Source organism: Oreochromis niloticus, linkage group LG14, assembly GCF_001858045.2.
Source record: "Oreochromis niloticus isolate F11D_XX linkage group LG14, O_niloticus_UMD_NMBU, whole genome shotgun sequence".
NCBI classification, from domain to species: Eukaryota; Metazoa; Chordata; class Actinopteri; order Cichliformes; family Cichlidae; genus Oreochromis; species Oreochromis niloticus.
In genome coordinates, this window is record NC_031979.2 from 1,279,502 (window position 1) to 1,299,074 (window position 19,573).

The 19,573-nt window shown below is 43.6% G+C and overlaps 2 protein-coding genes across 3 annotated transcripts in view; one reads left to right on the plus strand and one right to left on the minus strand.

Annotated features, from left to right (window-relative positions):
- Window positions 1–10,514: 10,514 nt before the first annotated feature.
- Window positions 10,515–19,540, plus strand: LOC102077551 (uncharacterized). Of its 2 annotated transcripts, XM_019355739.2 has the most exons (5): window positions 10,515–10,801; window positions 17,770–17,893; window positions 18,047–18,298; window positions 18,843–18,932; window positions 19,100–19,540. In XM_019355739.2, exons 3-5 carry the CDS (start codon window positions 18,172–18,174, stop codon window positions 19,357–19,359), a joined length of 477 nt encoding a protein of 158 aa, XP_019211284.1. In that variant the 5' UTR covers window positions 10,515–10,801; window positions 17,770–17,893; window positions 18,047–18,171; the 3' UTR covers window positions 19,360–19,540. The 2 variants fall into 2 exon arrangements, with proteins under 2 accessions (XP_019211284.1, XP_019211283.1); XM_019355738.2 differs by lacking the exons at window positions 10,515–10,801; window positions 17,770–17,893 and having other exon boundaries at window positions 17,916–18,298.
- The window catches only part of LOC112842157 (uncharacterized), a 33,194-nt gene continuing 26,104 nt past the window's right edge, over window positions 12,484–19,573 (minus strand). Inside the window, exon 2 of the mRNA XM_025898289.1 lies at window positions 12,484–14,999. Coding sequence (XP_025754074.1) covers window positions 12,490–14,592 — 2,103 coding nt within the window. The 5' untranslated portion in view covers window positions 14,593–14,999 and the 3' untranslated portion in view covers window positions 12,484–12,489. The remainder of the gene's footprint in view (window positions 15,000–19,573) is intronic.

Consider the following 19,573-nt stretch of genomic DNA (forward strand, 5'->3'; position numbering starts at 1 on the left):
CAAATACAAAGGTTTGGACAGCGTTTTGCATGTTTCTCTACTGTAGGGGTCTCTGCAAGCATACAGGGCTCTGACAGGTGTTAAGGGTTCAGAAATTGAGGAGGAAGACCAAAAATAATGACCACTGATCCGGCCTGGTGCAATTAGACGAAGATTTTAATGCACACACATGTGGAGTCCAACACTTGTGCAGATTCAGTGTTGAACTGTCTTACAATAGTCAGAACAAAGACTTTATAGGGTTGGCAGTCTGCCTGTTGCCAGGCAGACTCAATACAGCATACGTCAATCCAAAACCACAAACGTTCTGTTGACGACTTTTAACATAGTTTTAAAAAGAACATTGTCTTCGGCTCGAACCCAGGTGCTTCCTGTCACCATCCTGCCCAGGCTTATCTTCTGGAACATCAGGCCCACGTTCTGCACAAACTGTCACTCATGCAGGCACAATTTTGCAGTTGCAAGCAAAACATAATTAAACTCTTACCTATATAAATGAGTCTATCTAATATGTGTGTGTATGTGGGTGTGTGTGTGCTGTCCTTTATTTCACCCTTCACTTCATCAGCTAAACCTTGTAACCTTTCCACCAGACAGAAGGCCAGCACGTACACAACTGAAACTATGTGTGTGTATGTGTGTATGTCTGTACATGTGTGATCCTCACGCTGCACCTTAATTGACCTCAGCTGAGGCACCCAGGCTAAGGCCATCCTGTGTGTACTGATCTTGACTTATATGTAAACTATATTAAACAAATGTTTCAATCTAATACAACTACTTAAAGCTTAATCAAAGCTTAATCAAAAATATAAATGCATAATAAAATGACAAACCAACTCAGACTGCTTTCAGTTTCACTTCAGCAAGCCTTGCAGAAGTGTTTCCTGTCTCATTTTGGCACAGAGTATATTTCCTGTCCCTGCAGCTCAGTTTCTCACCCACTGAAGACTTCAGTGTAAGAATATAAAAACATTCAAAAGCCTTTAAAATTATAGATTCAACTCAACAGTTTAAAGTGGTTCTTGCTGGACTTGTAAGAAAAGCTTAATTGGGTGCCAATATGTTTAAACATCTAAATGCAATATCAATATTAATAATTAATGGAATAGTAATAATGATCATAAAAATATCCACCCAGTATTCCCTATTCCCCAAAATATCCTCCCAATACAGGGTACAAGATGACAACTTTGGAATTCTACTAGAAACAGTCGATCATATTTGTTTGTCAAAGCTGAATCCAGGGCAAACTATGCTAAATTAGCGTTTTTAGCTAACAGCTACAATAAGCATAAAAGTTACTGTACGGCTATCAATTGTTAACATGACGCTTGTTCTTATACATGTAATACATTTATTACCAACCTGAGAGTTTATCCGCTGGTCATTCGACATGACGAATGACTTCTGAAGTCTTAATTCAGCTCCAGACGCTGTAGATTCCCGTCAGTAACACTTTCGGTCCGCTAGTAAAACGTAGTTCTATTAATCTGCGCTCGTTTACTCTTGAACCGGAACCGGATGTAAGTTCCAAAAAACTGAATTTTGGAACTGAAACTGAATGGTGAGAGTGAAACTGAAATTATTCGAGAGCTGAATTTTTAAAGGATAAAATGCAGTTTCAAAGCAAATGAATTCATTTTCAATATATAAAATTCAATTTCAATTTAGTGATGATCATTTTCAAACCATAAATTCAATTTCAAATTAGACTAATTCAAATTCAGTTTTCAAAAGCATTTATTCAAGTTACAATTCAGATTCAATCTGAGCAATTCAAATTCAAATTTAACTTATTCAAATTCAGTTTCTGATGGCACAGATTTCTGCCCATATTGCTTGAACTTTGTCAGTGAAATCCCGGCTTGGATACTACAGTCTAGTTCCCACGTTTCAGCTTCTTGTGCTAACGCTTTTGTTTCCCCGTGTACAGACCCCTGGACCTGCCCTTGTTCCCTACGGAGTTTCTGGTGTGAGAGAGGACTAAATGACTGGTGAGATGCCAAGAGAGACTGAAGAGGAGTGAGAGTGTTCCCCTGCTTTTCCCCGTGGATTTCCCGGAGCCCTAATCCCCGCATGCTTGTATATAGCACTGAGTCACTGTCACACATTTCACCTGGTGTTTGTGAATAAAAACCCTCTGTTCTTCCTTTGAGCAAGGAGTCCTGTGTTTGATTCCCCCCAGTGACCGTAACAATTACAGATTTTACAAAATAAAAATCAAACTCAAAAAAATGTCTCTTTTTTTTCAATCTGTCACATTTGTTTTGGTTGTTAATTGAATATTTTAAAATGTAGTTATTGACTTTTCAGGTTTTAATTTCTTGTGTGATTATTCTTCATAATTAAACTAGAACAAGTAATCTGATGTCTTGTATTCATTATGAAGATATAATTTGATACACTGCTCTTGATTGTGATTTTCCAAACACAGGTTTTTATACAAAACACTGATATCGGATCAGTATCGTCCATACCAGGGTGAATTTTTTTTGGTATCAGATCCGAGTGAACATCAGCGGTATCGCAGATCATTAGTGTGCATGTGTGTGTGGCAGTGAGACGGGGGCTTGCAGAGTCTGCACCTCCAAAACCTACACTGAACAAAAATACAAATGCAACACCTTTGTTTTTGCTCCCATTTTTAATGAGGTGAACTCAAAGATCTGAAACGTTTTCTACATACACAAAAGACCCATCACTCTCCAATATTGTCCATAAATCTGTGTTACTGAGCACTTCTCCTTTGCTGAGATAATCCATCCCACCTCACAGGTATGGCATATCACTAGGTTTACTATCCTGCGCAAATTTGCGCAACTTCCCTAAACCCAACACCCCCTAGAATTACTGGCTTTTTTATTTTCTGGTGCAAGTCCCGAGGTGTTAAGCACCCCTGCTGAGATTTTCACAGGTCGTCAGCTTGTTTCTCCTACAGCTTTTGTTGTGCAAACCACCCATTGTCCTTGAGGCCTGGCACATTTGCATTTGCTCACTCAGAGTTGCTCAGATCCAAGGCAGGCCAAACCTCTGTGTTACAACTTTCAGAAATGCCTGATAGAAATGCTTCAACTTACTCATGAGATTTTGACCACATTTTTTGCGGAAGTCACAACTATACTGAATGCACGACCGTTGTTGCCAGCTGCAAGAAATGCTTGGTAGGGAACAGCTGTTCCCTACCAAGGTTCGTTTCAAAGTTTGAAAGACTTTGAAATAAAACAGACTTGTGTACCCATATATTGTGAATGTCTGTCTTTTGTATGTAGGTTGTAACACAGAGGTTTGGCCTGCCTTGGATCTAAGTAAACAAATGCCAATGTTGCACAAACACACACACACACACACACACACACACACACACACACACACACACCAAATCTGCATTTATTTGTCCCACAAGTGGAAAATCTGCATTGTCATTGCAAAAAAGTGGACAGAGCAAGGTATAGAAAGTGCACTATACAAACATTTTATATATATACACACACATACATACATACATAGTTATACACACAGACACATCTATATCATATATACACACACACACATATATGTGTATATATATATATATATATATATATATATATATATATATATATATATATATATATACATACATATATATATATATATACATATATATATATATATACAGAAGCCACTGACATAAAGACAAGAAAGCTCCTGACCATGCATGGAGGGTTTCACCCCAAGTCCAGCACCCTGAGGCTGTACGCTAAGCGGAAGGAAGGGGGCCGGGGACTGGTGAGTGTCAGCACCACAGTCCAGGATGAGACAAGAAACATCCACGAATACATCACGAAGATGGCCCCAACTGACAGCGTGCTCAGTGAATACCTCAGGCAGCAGAAACCCAAGAAAGAGGAGGAAGGCGAAGAACCATCATGGAAGGACAGGCCCCTGCACGGTATGTACCACCGGCAGATAGAGGAGGTGGCTGATATCCAGAAATCCTACCAGTGGCTGGACAAAGCTGGACTGAAAGACAGCACAGAGGCACTAATCATGGCAGCACAAGAACAAGCTCTGAGCACAAGATCCATAGAGGCTGGGGTCTATCACACCAGGCAAGACCCCAGGTGCAGGCTGTGTAAAGATGCCCCAGAGACAATCCAGCACATAACAGCAGGGTGCAAGATGCTAGCAGGCAAGGCATACATGGAACGCCATAACCAAGTGGCCGGCATAGTGTACAGGAACATCTGTGCCGAGTATAACCTGGAAGTCCCGAGGTCAAAATGGGAGATGCCCCCAAGGGTGATGGAGAATGACCGAGCTAAGATCCTGTGGGACTTCCAGATGCAGACGGACAAAATGGTGGTGGCTAACCAACCGGACATATTGGTGGTAGACAAACAGAAGAAGACGGCCGTAGTGATCGATGTAGCGGTTCCGAATGACAGCAATATCAGGAAGAAGGAACACGAGAAGCTGGAGAAATACCAAGGGCTCAGAGAAGAGCTGGAGAGGATGTGGAGGGTGAAGGTAACGGTGGTCCCCGTGGTAATCGGAGCACTAGGTGCGGTGACTCCCAAGCTAGGCGAGTGGCTCCAGCAGATCCCGGGAACAACATTGGACATCTCTGTCCAGAAGAGCGCAGTCCTGGGAACAGCTAAGATACTGCGCAGGACCCTCAAGCTCCCAGGCCTCTGGTAGAGGACCCGAGCTTGAAGGATAAACCGCCCGCAGGGGCGTGCTGGGTGTTTTACATACATATATATATGTGTGTGTGTGTATATATGATATAGATGTGTCGTGTCTGTGTGTATAACTAGACTTTATGCATATTATATAAGGTGTGGCTATATAAATATATAAATATATGTACAACTCTGTGTATATATGTTTATGAACAGGCATGCAGGCAGGTAAGGAAGGAAAGTAGCCTTGCAGGGAAGGAAAAACTTGAATCTCTCATGGTTAGGGGTTGGGGGAGGGTGTGTTTGCACAACAAAAGCAGGAGAACAATGGAGCTGAAGACCTGTGAAAATCTCAGCGGGGTGCCAAGAGGTGTTAAGGTCGGGGGGAATTTACGCAAATTTGCGCAGGCCAGTAAATCTAGTAGTAGGGACTTGCACCAGGGAAAAAAGGCTCAGTAATTCTAGTGATATCGAGGTGCTGATTAGACAACATGAATATTGCACAGGTGTGCCTTAGACTGCCCACAATAAAAGGCCACTCTGAAATGTGCAGTTTGATCACACAGCACAATGCCACAGATGTCGAAACTTTTGAGGGAGGCTACAATTGGCATACTGTCTGCAGGAATGTCTACCGGAGCTGTTGTCCGTGAAATAAATGTTCATTTCTCTACCATAAGCCGTCTCCAAGGGCATTTCAGAGAATTTAGCAGTACATCCAACCGTCCTCAAAACCGCAGACCAGCCCACATCCTCCACATCCAGCATGTTCACTTCCAGGATCGTCTGAGACCAACCACCCGGACAGCTGCAGCAACAATCAGTTTGCATAACCAAAGAATTTCTGCACAAACTGCCAGAAAACGTCTCATAACACACAAACATTCACTATAGTGCCACTAACCTGCACCCACTTATAAAGATACTGTCTGTTAGCTCTGCCTATAATCATTATTAGCATATAACTGATAAATTATGGGCTAAAAAATACAATGTGAACACAGAAATTGCTTTTTCAGATAAAGACAGAGATCACTGGGGAATCTTTATGAATCAGTAATAAATTACATTTTTATTCTTTTCTGCTTTCATACTGAAGCTTTAAACCAGGGGTCCCCAATCTCAGTCCACGAGGGCCGGTGTCCCTGCAGGTTTTAGATCTCACCTTGGGTCAACACACCTGAATCACATGATTAGTTCATTACCAGGCCTCTGGAGAACTTCAAGACATGTTGAGGAGGTCATTTATCCATTTAAATCAGCTGTGATGGATCAAGGACACATCTAAAACCTGCAGGGACACCGGCCCTCGTGGACTGAGATTGGGGACCCCTGCTTTAAACCCTGCCTGTATAGACAGAACTTGCAGTTCTCAGGGACCAGAGAGCTTAAACCAATATGGGAAGCAATGCTGAAAGGAAAGAGGTCAAACACAGAGTAACATCCTCTTTTTCATGAGCTATCATTCTCTAGGTTTGCGAAACAAGTGTAATAGACCCTGTGCATGAGAAAATGCTAACTTCCTGTTTTAAGAACGGATGTAGATTTGTACATTTCTGGTAGCTTTATTTTGCGGTCAAGCGCTACTGCGAAGATGGACTTCAAATTCATGTCCAAATTGATCAACAAATCGATTTACTCTGCCTTACAGAAACCTGGTTGCAGCCGGATGATTATGTTAGTTTAAATGAATCAACACCCCCGAGTCATTGTAACTACCAGAAACCTCGAAGCACAGGCCGAGGGGGCGGTGTGGCAGCAATTTTTCACACCAGTCTATTAATTAACCAAAGACCAAGACAGACTTTTAATTCATTTGAAAGCCTGATGCTTAGTCTCGTCCACCCCAGCTGTAAAACTCAGAAACCAGTCTTACTTGTTATCATCTATCGTCCACCTGGGCCTTACACAGAGTTTCTCTCTGATTTCTCAGACTTTTTATCTGATTTAGTGCTCAGCTCAGATAAAATCATTATTGTGGGTGATTTTAACATCCATGTAGATGCTAAAAATGACAGCCTCAACATGGCATTTAATCTGTTATTAGACTCAATTGGCTTCTCTCAAAATGTAAAAGAACCCACCCACCACTTTAATCACACTCTAGATCTTGTTTTAACATATGGCATAGAAACTGAACATTTAACAGTGTTTCCTGAAAACCCTCTGCTGTCTGATCATTTCCTGATAACATTTACATTTACAATAATTGATTACACAGCAGTGGAGAGTAGACTTTATCAAAGTAGATGTCTTTCTGAAAGTGCTGTAACTAAGTTTAAGAATATAATCCACCCACTGTTATCATCTTCTATGCCCTGTACCAACATAGAGCAGAGCAGCTATCTGAACGCTACTCCAACAGAGGTCGATTATCTTGTTAATAATTTTACCTCCTCACTACGTACGACTCTGGATACTGTAGCTCCTGTGAAAACTAAGGCCTCAAATCAGAAGTACCTGACTCCGTGGTATAATTCTCAAACACGTAGCCTAAAGCAGATGACTCGTAAGCTGGAGAGGAAATGGCGTGTCACAAATTTAGAGGATCATCATTTAGCCTGGAGAAATAGTTTGCTGCTTTATAAGAAAGCCCTCCACAAAGCCAGAACATCTTACTATTCATCACTGATTGAAGAAAATAAGAACAACCCCAGGTTTCTCTTCAGCACTGTAGCCAGGCTGACAAAAAGTCAGAGCTCTACTGAGCCAACCATCCCTTTGACCTTAACTAGTAATGACTTCATGAACTTCTTCACAAATAAAATTCTTATCATTAGAGAAAGAATTACCAATAATCATCCCACAGATGTAATATTACCTACAGCTACCTTTAGTACCATTGATGTTAAGTTAGACTCTTTTTCTCCAATTGATCTTTCTGAGTTAATTTCAATAATTACTTCCTCCAAATCATCAACGTGTCTTTTAGACCCCATTCCTACAAAACTGCTCAAAGAAGTCCTGCCATTAATTAATTCTTCAATCTTAAATATGATCAACCTATCTCTAATAATCGGCTATGTACCACAGGCCTTCAAGCTGGCTGTAGTTAAACCTTTACTTAAAAAGCCATCTCTAGACCCAGCAGTCTTAGCTAATTATAGGCCAATCTCCAACCTTCCTTTCATATCAAACATCCTTGAAAGAGTAGTTGTCAAACAGCTAACAGATCATCTGCAGAGGAATGGCTTATTTGAAGAGTTTCAGTCAGGTTTCAGAGCTCATCACAGCACAGAAACAGCTTTAGTGAAGGTTACAAATGATCTTCTTATGGCCTCTGACAGTGGACTCATCTCTGTGCTTGTCCTGCTAGACCTCAGTGCTGCGTTCGATACTGTCGACCATAATATCCTATTAGAGCGATTAGAACATTCTGTAGGTATTACAGGTACTGCACTGCAGTGGTTTGTATCATATCTATCTAATAGACTCCAATTTGTACATGTAAATGGAGAGTCCTCTTCACACACTAAGGTCAATTATGGAGTTCCACAGGGTTCAGTGCTAGGACCAATTCTATTTACATTATACATGCTTCCCTTAGGCAGCATCACTAGAAGACATAGTATAAATTTTCACTGCTATGCAGATGACACGCAGCTCTATCTATCCATGAAGCCAGGTAACACACACCAATGAGTTAAACTGCAGGAATGTCTTAAAGACATAAAGACCTGGATGGCCGCTAACTTTCTGCTTCTTAATTCAGATCAAACTGAGGTTATTGTACTCGGCCCTGAAAATCTTAGAAATATGGTATCTAACCAGATTCTTACTCTGGATGGCATTACCTTGGCCTCCAGTAATGCTGTGAGGAACCTTGGAGTCATTTTTGACCAGGACATGTCCTTCACTGCACATATTAAACAAATATGTAAGACTGCTTTCTTCTTCTTTCTTCGCTCTCACACTTCAGGCCTACTTGTTGTTCCTAGAGTATTTAAAAGTAGAATGGGAGGGAGAGCCTTCAGTTTTCAGGCCCCTCTTCTGTGGAACCAGCTTCCAGTTTGGATTCAGGAGACAGACACTATCTCTACTTTCAAGATTAGGCTTCAAACTTTCCTTTTTGCTAAAGCATATAGTTAGGGCTGGACCAGGTGACCCTGAATCCTCCCTTAGTTATGCTGCAATAGACGTAGGCTGCCGGGGGATTCCCATGATGCATTGAGTTTTTCCTTTCCAGTCACCTTTCTCACTCACTATGTGTTAATAGACCTCTCTGTATTGAATCATACCTGTTATTAATCTCTGTCTCTCTTCCACAGCATGTCTTTATCCTGTCTTCCTTCTCTCACCCCAAGAGTGTATGTCAACCAGATGTTGACATACACTCTGCAAGGTCTGGCAATGATGCCACTGTCTATGTGATGGCATGCCATATCTGGCTCAATTGTGGTTTGGTTTATGCAGCCAAGGCTCATAGAAAACAGGTCTGACCCTCATCTGGCATCAAGCTGGCACTTCTGACTGATCGGTGTCATGGCAGGGTGTATGTCAACCAGATGTGGGCCAGGTCTGCAATGATTGCACTATTTATGTTCCTATTTTCCTATTTTAGTTAGAAGACCCAAATGCCATGTTGCAATGCTATACTGCTATGGTAGCCAAGGTTTCAAATGCAGGTTTGACAGGTTTGTGAGTGTACACTTTATCCAAAACCTAGTGAGGGTTTACTCATCTTTGTCAGTGGGTGGCTGTAGCTCAGGAGGAAGAGCTGGTCACCTGCTGATCGGAAGGTTAGTGGTTCGATCCCTGGTTCCTCCAGTCTGTATGTCAAGAGTGTGAATGTGTATGAATGTAGTTAGGAAGCACTCAGTTTAGAGGAAGTATGTGATTAGGTGAATGTGGCGTGTTGTATAGAGCACTTTGAGTAATCTGGGAGAGTAGAAAAGTGTTATATAAGAATCAGTCCATTCACTGTCTGAACAGAGTTTTGTCATGTTACTTTTGCACTATTATTTTCTGGCATATGTTGTTATTACATGGCTTGATTAAGGTACATATTAGGCTGACATCTGGGGCCAGAGGTGAAACTGTTCTGGGCCAGCACAGGGCCAGCAGTATGTCTGCAACTGGCCCGTGGCTGCACACAACTTACACATGGCCCACATACCACAAAGAATGACGGCCCTTTGGTGGCCCAGACCAGGTTTGCCAGAGGTGGCCCACACATGGGCCAGCACAGGACCACCAGTGTGTCTACAACTGGCCTTGTGCTGGCTCATGTCTGGGCCACCTCTGGCAAACCGGTACATGACATGGCATATTTATCTATGAATTTGTTATATGATAACAAATTGTCTAACAGGTGTAAAACTGTCCGAATTCCATGATCCATCCATCCATTAGGGAAATTGTTAGATTTGTATTGTGATTGTCATTTATGCTTAGAAATATCTACTTATATATTCTTAGAGTTTTATATTTAGGTGTAGATTGGTAGAGGTTTGATCCTTAATAGTCTGCAAGCTTTGTGTGCATTCCAGAGCTCTCTGACTTTCACACCCACATTTTAGGAGCATGGGAGAGGTCGTACCTTGTCTTATTGTTTTATGGTAGGATAAACTGTTTTAGTCTAAGTGCCTTTTGTTTAGATGGACGGCTCTGGGGAGTCTTCCTGGGGTCACAGTTTGACCCCACACACACATATACACACACACACACACACACACACACACACACACACACACACACACAAGGTATTCTTTGTTCACATGTATGCCTATGTAAGCCGTTATATGTTAATGAACCCATGCATATTCATGTAACCATAATAAAAGAGCAGTGTTACGGGGGAGCGGACAAGAGCAACTGGGGTCAGGCGAAGGAACAGCGCCTGTCCAGTTCTCTCCCGTGCACGTGAAACATAAAGAACTTGCCTACTCGTGTCTTGCTTGCTGTGTAATTACATTGTCTTCAACGTTCCAGTGAATAGGTTCAAGCTACAAACCTATCATTAATTCGTCCTCCGAGCCGGATCCCTGGAGTCGACATTCACCGAGGGGAGAAGAGACACGCTGAAAGACTGACGTCAGCCAGGAAGTTCCTGTGGATTAGCTGTCTGTCTTTCCTCCTCGATCAATGACGATCGGCGGGATTCGAGGCTGATATTACACGCTAAGCAACACCGAGTAAGTTCAAAGAGCCCGACTCTATAACTGTGTGAGTGTGTAGTTCCTTAGCCACTTTGTGGGGCTAAGAACGGTGTTTGTTGCTGCTTTGTGGAGCGATAAGTGAGTCCTCCGCCGCTTTGTGGGGCGTTGAGTGAGTTCTCCGCCGCTTTGTGGGGCGTTGAGAAGTTCCGCGGAGTCCAGACTGTGCTGGACAATAGGCCTATTTTGTGTTGTTGTTGTGTTGAGTGTGTTTGTGTGAGTGAGTGCGGAGTAGAACACGTGGTCTGTGACGCTGACTGTTGTTGTTATCATGGGTTCCTAAGCAACCAAGAGTGTGTCAGAGGGTGACAGACTGGACTTCGCTGCTGGAAAACAGCAGCCTTGAAGAGCGTGTGGAGAAGGCCAGTCCACATCAGCAGCAGTTAAGCTATGCTCTGGTGAATGGCTTCCCCCACCCCTTGCTGACACAAAATGTTTAGATGATTCTTTAGATTGCCCTGATCAACAACAGCCTGTGCTCCTGACCATTAATTTAACCAGTTGTTAACAGTAATCTGCATTAAGCTTAAGGTTGCTCAAATTCAGTACAATGACATACGAGATGAAGTAAAATAGGTAAATATTTTAATTAATGAAGTGCATAGAGGCACTTGACCTGTTTGAAAACTGTCATCCTAATATGAGCCATTGTTGAGATATAGAGCACACCTGTGAAAACAACTAATATGCTGAACCCTGTATGAAACAGCTGAAAACTACATGATGGAGAAGCTGAATTTAATATGAAAGTGTAACGGTGTGTTCACACCGAACGCGATAGAGGCGGCCAGAGCGTCAGGTTTACATGTAAAGTCAATAGAAAAGCGCGATGACATGCGATTGCGCGTCCGGCGAAAATTCGGAAGCAGATTTGCGTCGTGAAAACGCCAAAACGCGTGAAACGCGCGTCAGTGTGCCGCGTCTGGCGCGTTTGACTCGCGAAAAAAAACACGCGCGTCAGTTTTTGTGTTGCATTTTGTGCATACGCGCGTTTCGCGTTCACCGCTCGAGTTGGAAAAATTTGAACTCCAGCGTCAAGTCGCGCCGCGCCAACCAATCAGGAGCCTGGTGACGTGGCTGTAACCAGGTCAAAGGGGCAGATCAAACCAAAGCCCTTCATTCTTGTCAGGGGAAAATTTCCCAAATAGAAAGCTGCCAAAGTAAAACAGAGACACAGTGAGACAATATAAAAATCATATGTACATGGGTGAACTCTCTAAAGAGTCAGAGAGTCACACAGTACTCTTCTTTATTGCAGGTTATATAGGCACGTAGGTTACACAGCAGACGGAGGCAGTCTCCGCCTGTTCTCAGAATATATTGCTTAACTGACAAATGCATATCTTACTAAACATTCTGTCCGTACTATACTAAACGTCTGCTTAAGTGGCATTTTCCTTTGCTTTTTGCACAGGAACTTGTCTTCACAGGCATTTGATAAGCATAGGCAAGGTTTCATGTTTTATCAGGGTGAATCATCATTCAGAGTTTACACAATCACAAGCAAAGCATATTTGAATAATAAACAAAATCTTTTCACATTTCCCTCCTGTTGTTTAACTTTCACACTAGTTAAAACACCATTGGTTTATTAGCTGTGCATGATTTCTTGCAGCGCATTTTTAACTGTTGCATCATTGTTAACAGGGGTTTTTATTTTCTTTTATTTACAGGCTGTTCTCTTCACTTGAATCAGCTTCATCATCATCAGTGTCTGTGTCAGTGTCAGTGTGTTCCAATAACGTCATAGTTTCTCTTGGGCTGACAGGGTCTGGTGTAATGGCGGTTGCTATCAGCCTGTTGATCAGGGCTCTTATGCATGGTATGCAGCAGCAACCACAAAGTGTCAGAATGGCTGCAAAGACAGCTATTGATACTAAAATTGATGATACCAGGCTGCGGTATTTTCCAAACATGTCCATCCAGCTGTCCCACATTAAAGTATCAACACCGGAGTGTTCTTTCATCTTCTCATTCAGGGTCTTCAAGCCTTCTAGGGCCCTGGTCAAACTGCCATCTGCGGCTGTGTTGTTTGGTATGAACGTGCAGCACTGTTCCCCAAACATTGAACACACGCCATTCTTTTCACTTAGCAACATGTCCAGGGCGATCCTGTTCTGGAATGACATCAAGGATGTGGCTCTCAATTGCTCAGCCACAGCATAGAAGCCTGCCTGGGTTAGGTTGCCCAGACGTTGGACATTGTAGTGGATGTAGTTTATTCTGTCCACGTTTTTGTTGATTGTGCACCACCAGCATACTGATGACTCGAAGCCTGCAGCCACCTGGTCTACCAGCTTATACTCATCAGGTACTCCCCGAGGGACACCTATTGCGTCAATATAGGTTGGATCCGGGCCGGGCTTTTCTGGTGCAGCTCTTTTTTTGCGTGTTTTTGGCCAATGTTCTCGTGAGGTTGTGGTTATGTCAGTCACTGAGAGTTTAACAACCTGTACTGGTAGGAGTAGTGACACCAGTCCGCATACACCGGTCCAGTCCCTGGGCATGCGGTCGTAGATCTGGGGGTCTCCGCACCACCACCACACATCTGCTCTGCTTATAGGCTTAAAAGTCTCATTTACATTTGTGATTGATAAGCAGTTCGATGAATTCAGGCTTCCTATTCGTTCTCCTGGGCCTGTCATGTTAATGCACATGTGGTTTGTGCCAGTCACGTCTCGCGAAAATATGGGTTTTGTTTTTTCCGGGCCTGTCACTGGGAAGATTGTGTCCCATCTCGAACAGTTAGCTCCGGGAACATTGGTGTGGTTCATTACAGGTATCAGACAGTGTTCTTCTACTGGTGAAGGTACCAACCTTAACGTCGGGCGGGGTCCTAAACAGACCATGCAGTCATCATTTGCATCCTGGGCTGCTTGTTCTGCTAGCAGTAGCCAGTTATTTGAGTGTCCAGAGATGCCTGTGGTTATTTTGAACAAGTCGTCTGCCTCCAATTCGGGTCCTACTATCACCACTCTCGTCATATATGTGTGAGGACCCACTGTCAGGACAGGAGCATTCTTGGTGTCTTTCGTCGTGTCATTGGTTCCGATTTTTGTGATGTTGCTGCATATTGACAGGTAGGTGTGTGGATCATTTGCATGTTTTCTGTACACAAACAGTGTCAGGTGGTAGCAAGGGGAGTTGGTAAAATGATCCCAAGTTCGGACGGACATGGCTAGCGGGGTTTCAGCTAGAGGGAGCTTTTCCGTATGGAAGTTCAGTATCAGATGGGTTGATGTCTTGGTCATATTTATAGTTTTTGACCAGTTCTTTGCTGAGTTTGCCAGCCAGTACTCACTGTAGGGTGTCCAGTCGTTGCCAGTATAGGTGAAGACAGTGTCCCAGCCTTGGTCCCAGTCCGTGCTTGACAGGTACCAGTCATATTCGTTCCACTCGTCACCTCGACGGCCTCCAATGTGGAATGAGTTTAGTGGGATCCATACTGCAGAGGAGAAACTGGTTTTGTGGTAGCATAGGTATAGATCTTCGGTCTTCTTCAGGGTTGCAGTTTGGTTGCATGGGTTGTCATATTTCCTGGCCCCTGCCACTCCGTAGCAGTGTCCTCTACAGAAACTGCGCTTTTTCCGGGTTAGTTCCACTTTTTCCGTGGTGCGATGATCTTGTTTGGGGACAGCGCTTTGTTCTGAGCATGTCACACTTGGGTACTGACGATAGATCTGCTGGCAGTGGGGATCACAGGGATTATCGGTGCTGGCCATGTTCATGGATACGATGGCTATTGTCAGGAACACTGAGAACACAAACATGAAGCACAGGGTTGTGACTGTTGTCAGCTGGCATCCTGTTGTCCAATATTGACGTCGTCTATGTCCATCTCTCCTTTCTCCCTCAGTGGAATCTTGGGTTCTTTGTCTAGCATCTCCATTCCTGTGAGTGTTCTCCTCTTCTCGACCACCAGACACACCCGTAGCCTCTAATGAGTAGACCTCAGCCAGAGGAGTGGGATCACGAGTGTTGCCACTGATCACCCTACCCCCCACCGAGCGAACACTAGAGGTTGGGGAGGACCAGAGTCTAAACTTATCACTCACTTTAAGGAGATGTTGGTGGGTCTTGGATTGGTTCAACCTTCTTTGTGTGGCTTTGATGAATCCACGAGGGTCGTTCAGCAATCCTGCATGCTGTGGGTGTTGTGAGCAGGACTTGGAAGAGACTGGGAGAGAATCACGCGGCAGTTGGTTGCTCAAAACTATTTCTTTGTTTTCCAGTAGTTTTGTCATCCACTCTGCTTTTGTTGAGGGCAGGGTGCCTTGGTTTAGCTGACCACACTTTTCAACAGTGATGTGTGACTGTGAGAGCGGGATGCCTACGTAGGAGAGCTGTCTTGCATGTGTTAGATAAGAAAGATTAGCCTGTAGTAGTATTGAAGTTACTGCGTGTGGGACCTTGATAATCAGCTTGTGTCCCAAAACAATGTCGGCAGATTTTTTAACAGCCTCTGCTGCTGCTGCACAGGCTTGCACACATGTAGGTAGGCCTGAGGCTACTGAATCTAGTTCACATGAATAAACGGCTAACGGTCGTTGTTTGTCACCAAAAGCTTGGGTCAATACTGCTTTCATATAGCCTGAGCTGCCATCCACATGCAAATGAAATGGTTTCTCATAGTCTGGCAGTGCTGTTTTGTTTTTCTGTACCTTTACTGCATGCTCTGCATGCTGTAAAGCATCAGCTAGACTTCCGGTATTTTGAGTGACCCAATGTTTATCTACGTGGGCGCGGACCTTTGGGAGGAGGCCTTTTAGAAACGCGTTTTTTAGTTGTTGTTCAAAAGGGGTGTTCACGCCCTCATCATATTCTAGACCTGAGTTTTGTCTAAAGACTGGTCGTAGTCTGTCTAGGAAGTCAGAGGCAGACTTGTTTTCTTTTTGTTTTGTTTCTCCTATTTTTCCGTAATCTGGGTTTGGCGCCTGAATTAACGGAAATTGCCCTAACGGGCCTGGAGGCCATGGCGGTGGGTCTTCGCGGGTCATTAGGTCCAGTTGTTGTCTCGCTGAGACATAAGGGTCTTGTGGTTTCACAAAGGGATTTTTTGAAACAGGGGGATAAGGATTTGGGGGTATGGTTGCTCAGTATCAGGGGGACCCGGGGCTGAGGGAGGTGGTTGACAAGGAGGAGGATTGGTGGTTTCGGTAGGTGGCTTTTCGCTTTGTTTATTTTGCTTTTTGTTTCTTTTCTCTTCACGCTTCTTACTTTCCTCCTGCCATGGTACAAAGAAACTTACGTACTCGTACATGCGCAGGACCTTCTTTTTACCACTAGTCTTTTCTATCTCTGCGTGTAGGCATTTACTTAATTGCTGTATTTGGCCAGGGCTACAGTTCCCCTCCCAGGCGGTGCAGTTTGTTTTTTTGGGATTTCTCCACCTATTTGCGCTTATCTGTCCTGCACCGGGGCATTTTTTCTCTAACCATTGTTCATCTGCAGTCAATTCGGGTTTTGTAGATTTATTTCCCATATTTAATTTTGATTTATTAGTACTACCAACACATAAACTTCACACGCGGTACTTATAATCCTTTTTTAGTTGACACGCTCCTTATTTACCATTCACTCTTAGAGTGAGATCCCTGACTCCCAGGGTGAAATGAAACCACTAGCTCCAACCTCTTCTTTGCTGCGGAAATGGGCCCACACAGGACAAGTTATTCCGTCTTACACAGGCGAGCGTTTACGTGCGGGTCCACACAGGGCCCGGTCCACACAGGACGTTTTTATTCAGACCTTTTAAAATTGCGGAATGAGCCCACACAGGACTGCCAATTCCGTCTTACAGGCGAGTCTCATGAAACGAGCCCACACAGGACTTCCAGTTTCGTTTATCTGAATTTCAGCCCACACAGGACTTTCAGTTTCGTTTATCTCCGACTTTTCGGCCCACACAGGACTAGTCTACTGAGAGTCGTGTCAAACTAGAATCGATTTTTTAGACGCAATGTGTTTTTGAGTGCTTAGTAATACACACACACACCTGCGGCGCTTTCGCTGGCACGAGAACAGAGAGAGGTGGCTGACACGCCCTTCTACTTTTGAGCTATTCTCAAAAGCGGTGTCAACTTTATGTGATAAAACACGACCTTCCTCTCGATTCACCAGTACTTCAGCAACCGACAGTAAACAAATCAGTGGAATAGTTCAGCCTCCTTATTGTGCTGTAGAAATCAACTTATTCCACCAAAAAAACAATAAAAGACAGACAGTTTTAACGCGCGTTCACGCTACCAGCTTCCTTAAAGCGAGCGTAGTGCTTCCAGCCTTTCTTAGGCGAGCTTATTTTTCGTTTTCGTTTTTGCGCAAACCTTTATTATCTCAAAGTAGTCTGTCCTACCTTGGCGCTGGTTTCTTCAGATGCACCTGATCAGCCCCCGACGGTGCGGACCGCTTGTAAAACGTTGCAACGTGGGCTTCTCGTACCGACGGGACCTGGTGAGGTGCTTTCTGTGAGAGCTGCTTTAAATAGGCTGTCTCATCCGGCTTCGAAGGACCAAGAAATGTCAGGGGAAAATTTCCCAAATAGAAAGCTGCCAAAGTAAAACAGAGACACAGTGAGACAATATAAAAATCATATGTACATGGGTGAACTCTCTAAAGAGTCAGAGAGTCACACAGTACTCTTCTTTATTGCAGGTTATATAGGCACGTAGGTTACACAGCAGACAGAGGCAGTCTCCGCCTGTTCTCAGAATATATTGCTTAACTGACAAATGCATATCTTACTAAACATTCTGTCCGTACTATACTAAACGTCTGCTTAAGTGGCATTTTCCTTTGCTTTTTGCACAGGAACTTGTCTTCACAGGCATTTGATAAGCATAGGCAAGGTTTCATGTTTTATCAGGGTGAATCATCATTCAGAGTTTACACAATCACAAGCAAAGCATATTTGAATAATAAACAAAATCTTTTCACAATTCTTCATTCAGTATGGAGGAAAAACTCAGCGCAGTGGCTAATCGTCCAGAATTATACGATGCTAGCTGCTACTTCGGGACAGGAATAAAAAGGACCTAGCTTGGAGGCACATAAGTGAGGAGATCGGGCAACCTGGTAAGTTCATTTGTTCTTCTTTTTTCTTTCTTTTTAGTTTTCAGACTGACCCGATGAGTCCGCGCAAAAGCTGGCAAGCATGCCTACTGTCCCGCTATTTTCCCCACTGATGTACAAATACCTTTCCGCTAACAAGATAATGTGTTTATTCAGAGGACATCTGCAGGAAAAAGTGGAAGAGCCTCAGGGACACGTATAGTAAGGAGAAGAGGACATGGAAGGAGAAGAGGAGTGGGTCTGCAGCAGGATCGGGGAGGAGATGGAAATTTTACGCGGTCATGGGGTTTCTGGACCCCTTCCTCACCCCACGGGAGACTAGCGGCAATATGGTGCGGACCATGGAGAACTTCGCCCCCGAGGACGAGGGACAGCCCGGAGAGGCAGCAGGGGAGTTTCAGTCTGAAGGTATGTTTACAATGAATTAATGTAGGCAGTTAATTTATGCGTGTTGTCATATAGGAATATATTTTGTTTATTAATAAACAGTATACAGTAGTCCCGCAGTTCATCCGTCAATGCCTCGCCTTTTTGCTGATTTTTTGTTATTGCACCGTACAGCTTTCAACAATGCGCATTGCATTCTGCAGCCTGATTGACAAATCTCCTCCGTGTCGTGTCTCCTGCGCCAAATTTACCATGTTTGGTTTTGATAACCATCACGTCCAATAGAAAAAACAGCACAAAGACACTCATAACTATGACCCTCATTCGGAAATAGACACCTGCACTGCGAGGGAAAAAGGCGCACAAAAGTGGCGCCACAGACGGAGAAAAAGCGCGGCATAATAATACTTTTACGTTTAAAAATCGACAAAGGTTTGCACTTTGAGAATGAACTTATGAGAACTGCGACTATTGTTCATGTGCTGCAATAAATGAGGGACCACTGTATATAATTTCGGAATGACTATTGTTTTCAACCTGTTAACATTTAATATTGTCTTGATAGAGTCAACTGATTATGCAGCAGAGCCATCCCCTGATGCTTCTTCTGGCTCCCCAGTCCCTGGTCCCTCCACTCCTGCTGCTGCACCCACAGGTATGTACATCAAGCACTGATAGCTTTTTAGTCACTTGGATTCCCTGGTGATCACCTTTACTAAATATTCACAACCAATCTGTTCATATCCTGTTTTTTTCAATTTTGAAAATGAAAATCTAGTAGCAGCCTTCTCAATTCTTTGCGTTTTGTGCTGTGTTTTACAGGCCCACAGAGGAGGACAGCTCAAAAGCGGTCGAGGGACGGGTCCCAGGATGGTCCATCGGCGGTGGAGCTGGCCATCCTGGAGTCACTGAAGAGGCCACGCCCGTCTCCAACGGAGTATTTCCTCCTTGGCCTTGCTCCTGCTCTGGAGAGCCTGCCGCCTCAGACACGAGAATTCGTGAAATTCCAAATGCACAAATTACTTTTTGAAAGCAGCACAGCTGTGTTAAATTTGGAAACATTGGACCCTAGCGATCAGTAGTTTTCTGATGAGGCAGCAGGCTCTCCAGGGCAGAAACAATGTTCTTATTTTTCTCCTCATTCTCCCTGAGGCTCTTCTACTCCAAGCTGGGTCCTTTTTGTTCCTGTCTTTCTGTAAATAGTTAAATTTTATATATTTATGTTTAATGTTGTTGTTATTGAATTTATATATTTTTTCAAATAAACATTTTTAATGACTAATGTCTCAGTTTTAC

Coding starts and splice junctions, on each gene's coding strand:
- LOC102077551 (XM_019355739.2), top strand. CDS start 18,172: ATGGGGTTTCTGGACCCCTTCCTCACCCCACGGGAGACTAGCGGCAAT. Junction 18,299..18,842: donor AGGGGAGTTTCAGTCTGAAG/GTATGTTTACAA, acceptor TTGTCTTGATAG/AGTCAACTGATTATGCAGCA. Junction 18,933..19,099: donor TCCTGCTGCTGCACCCACAG/GTATGTACATCA, acceptor TGTGTTTTACAG/GCCCACAGAGGAGGACAGCT.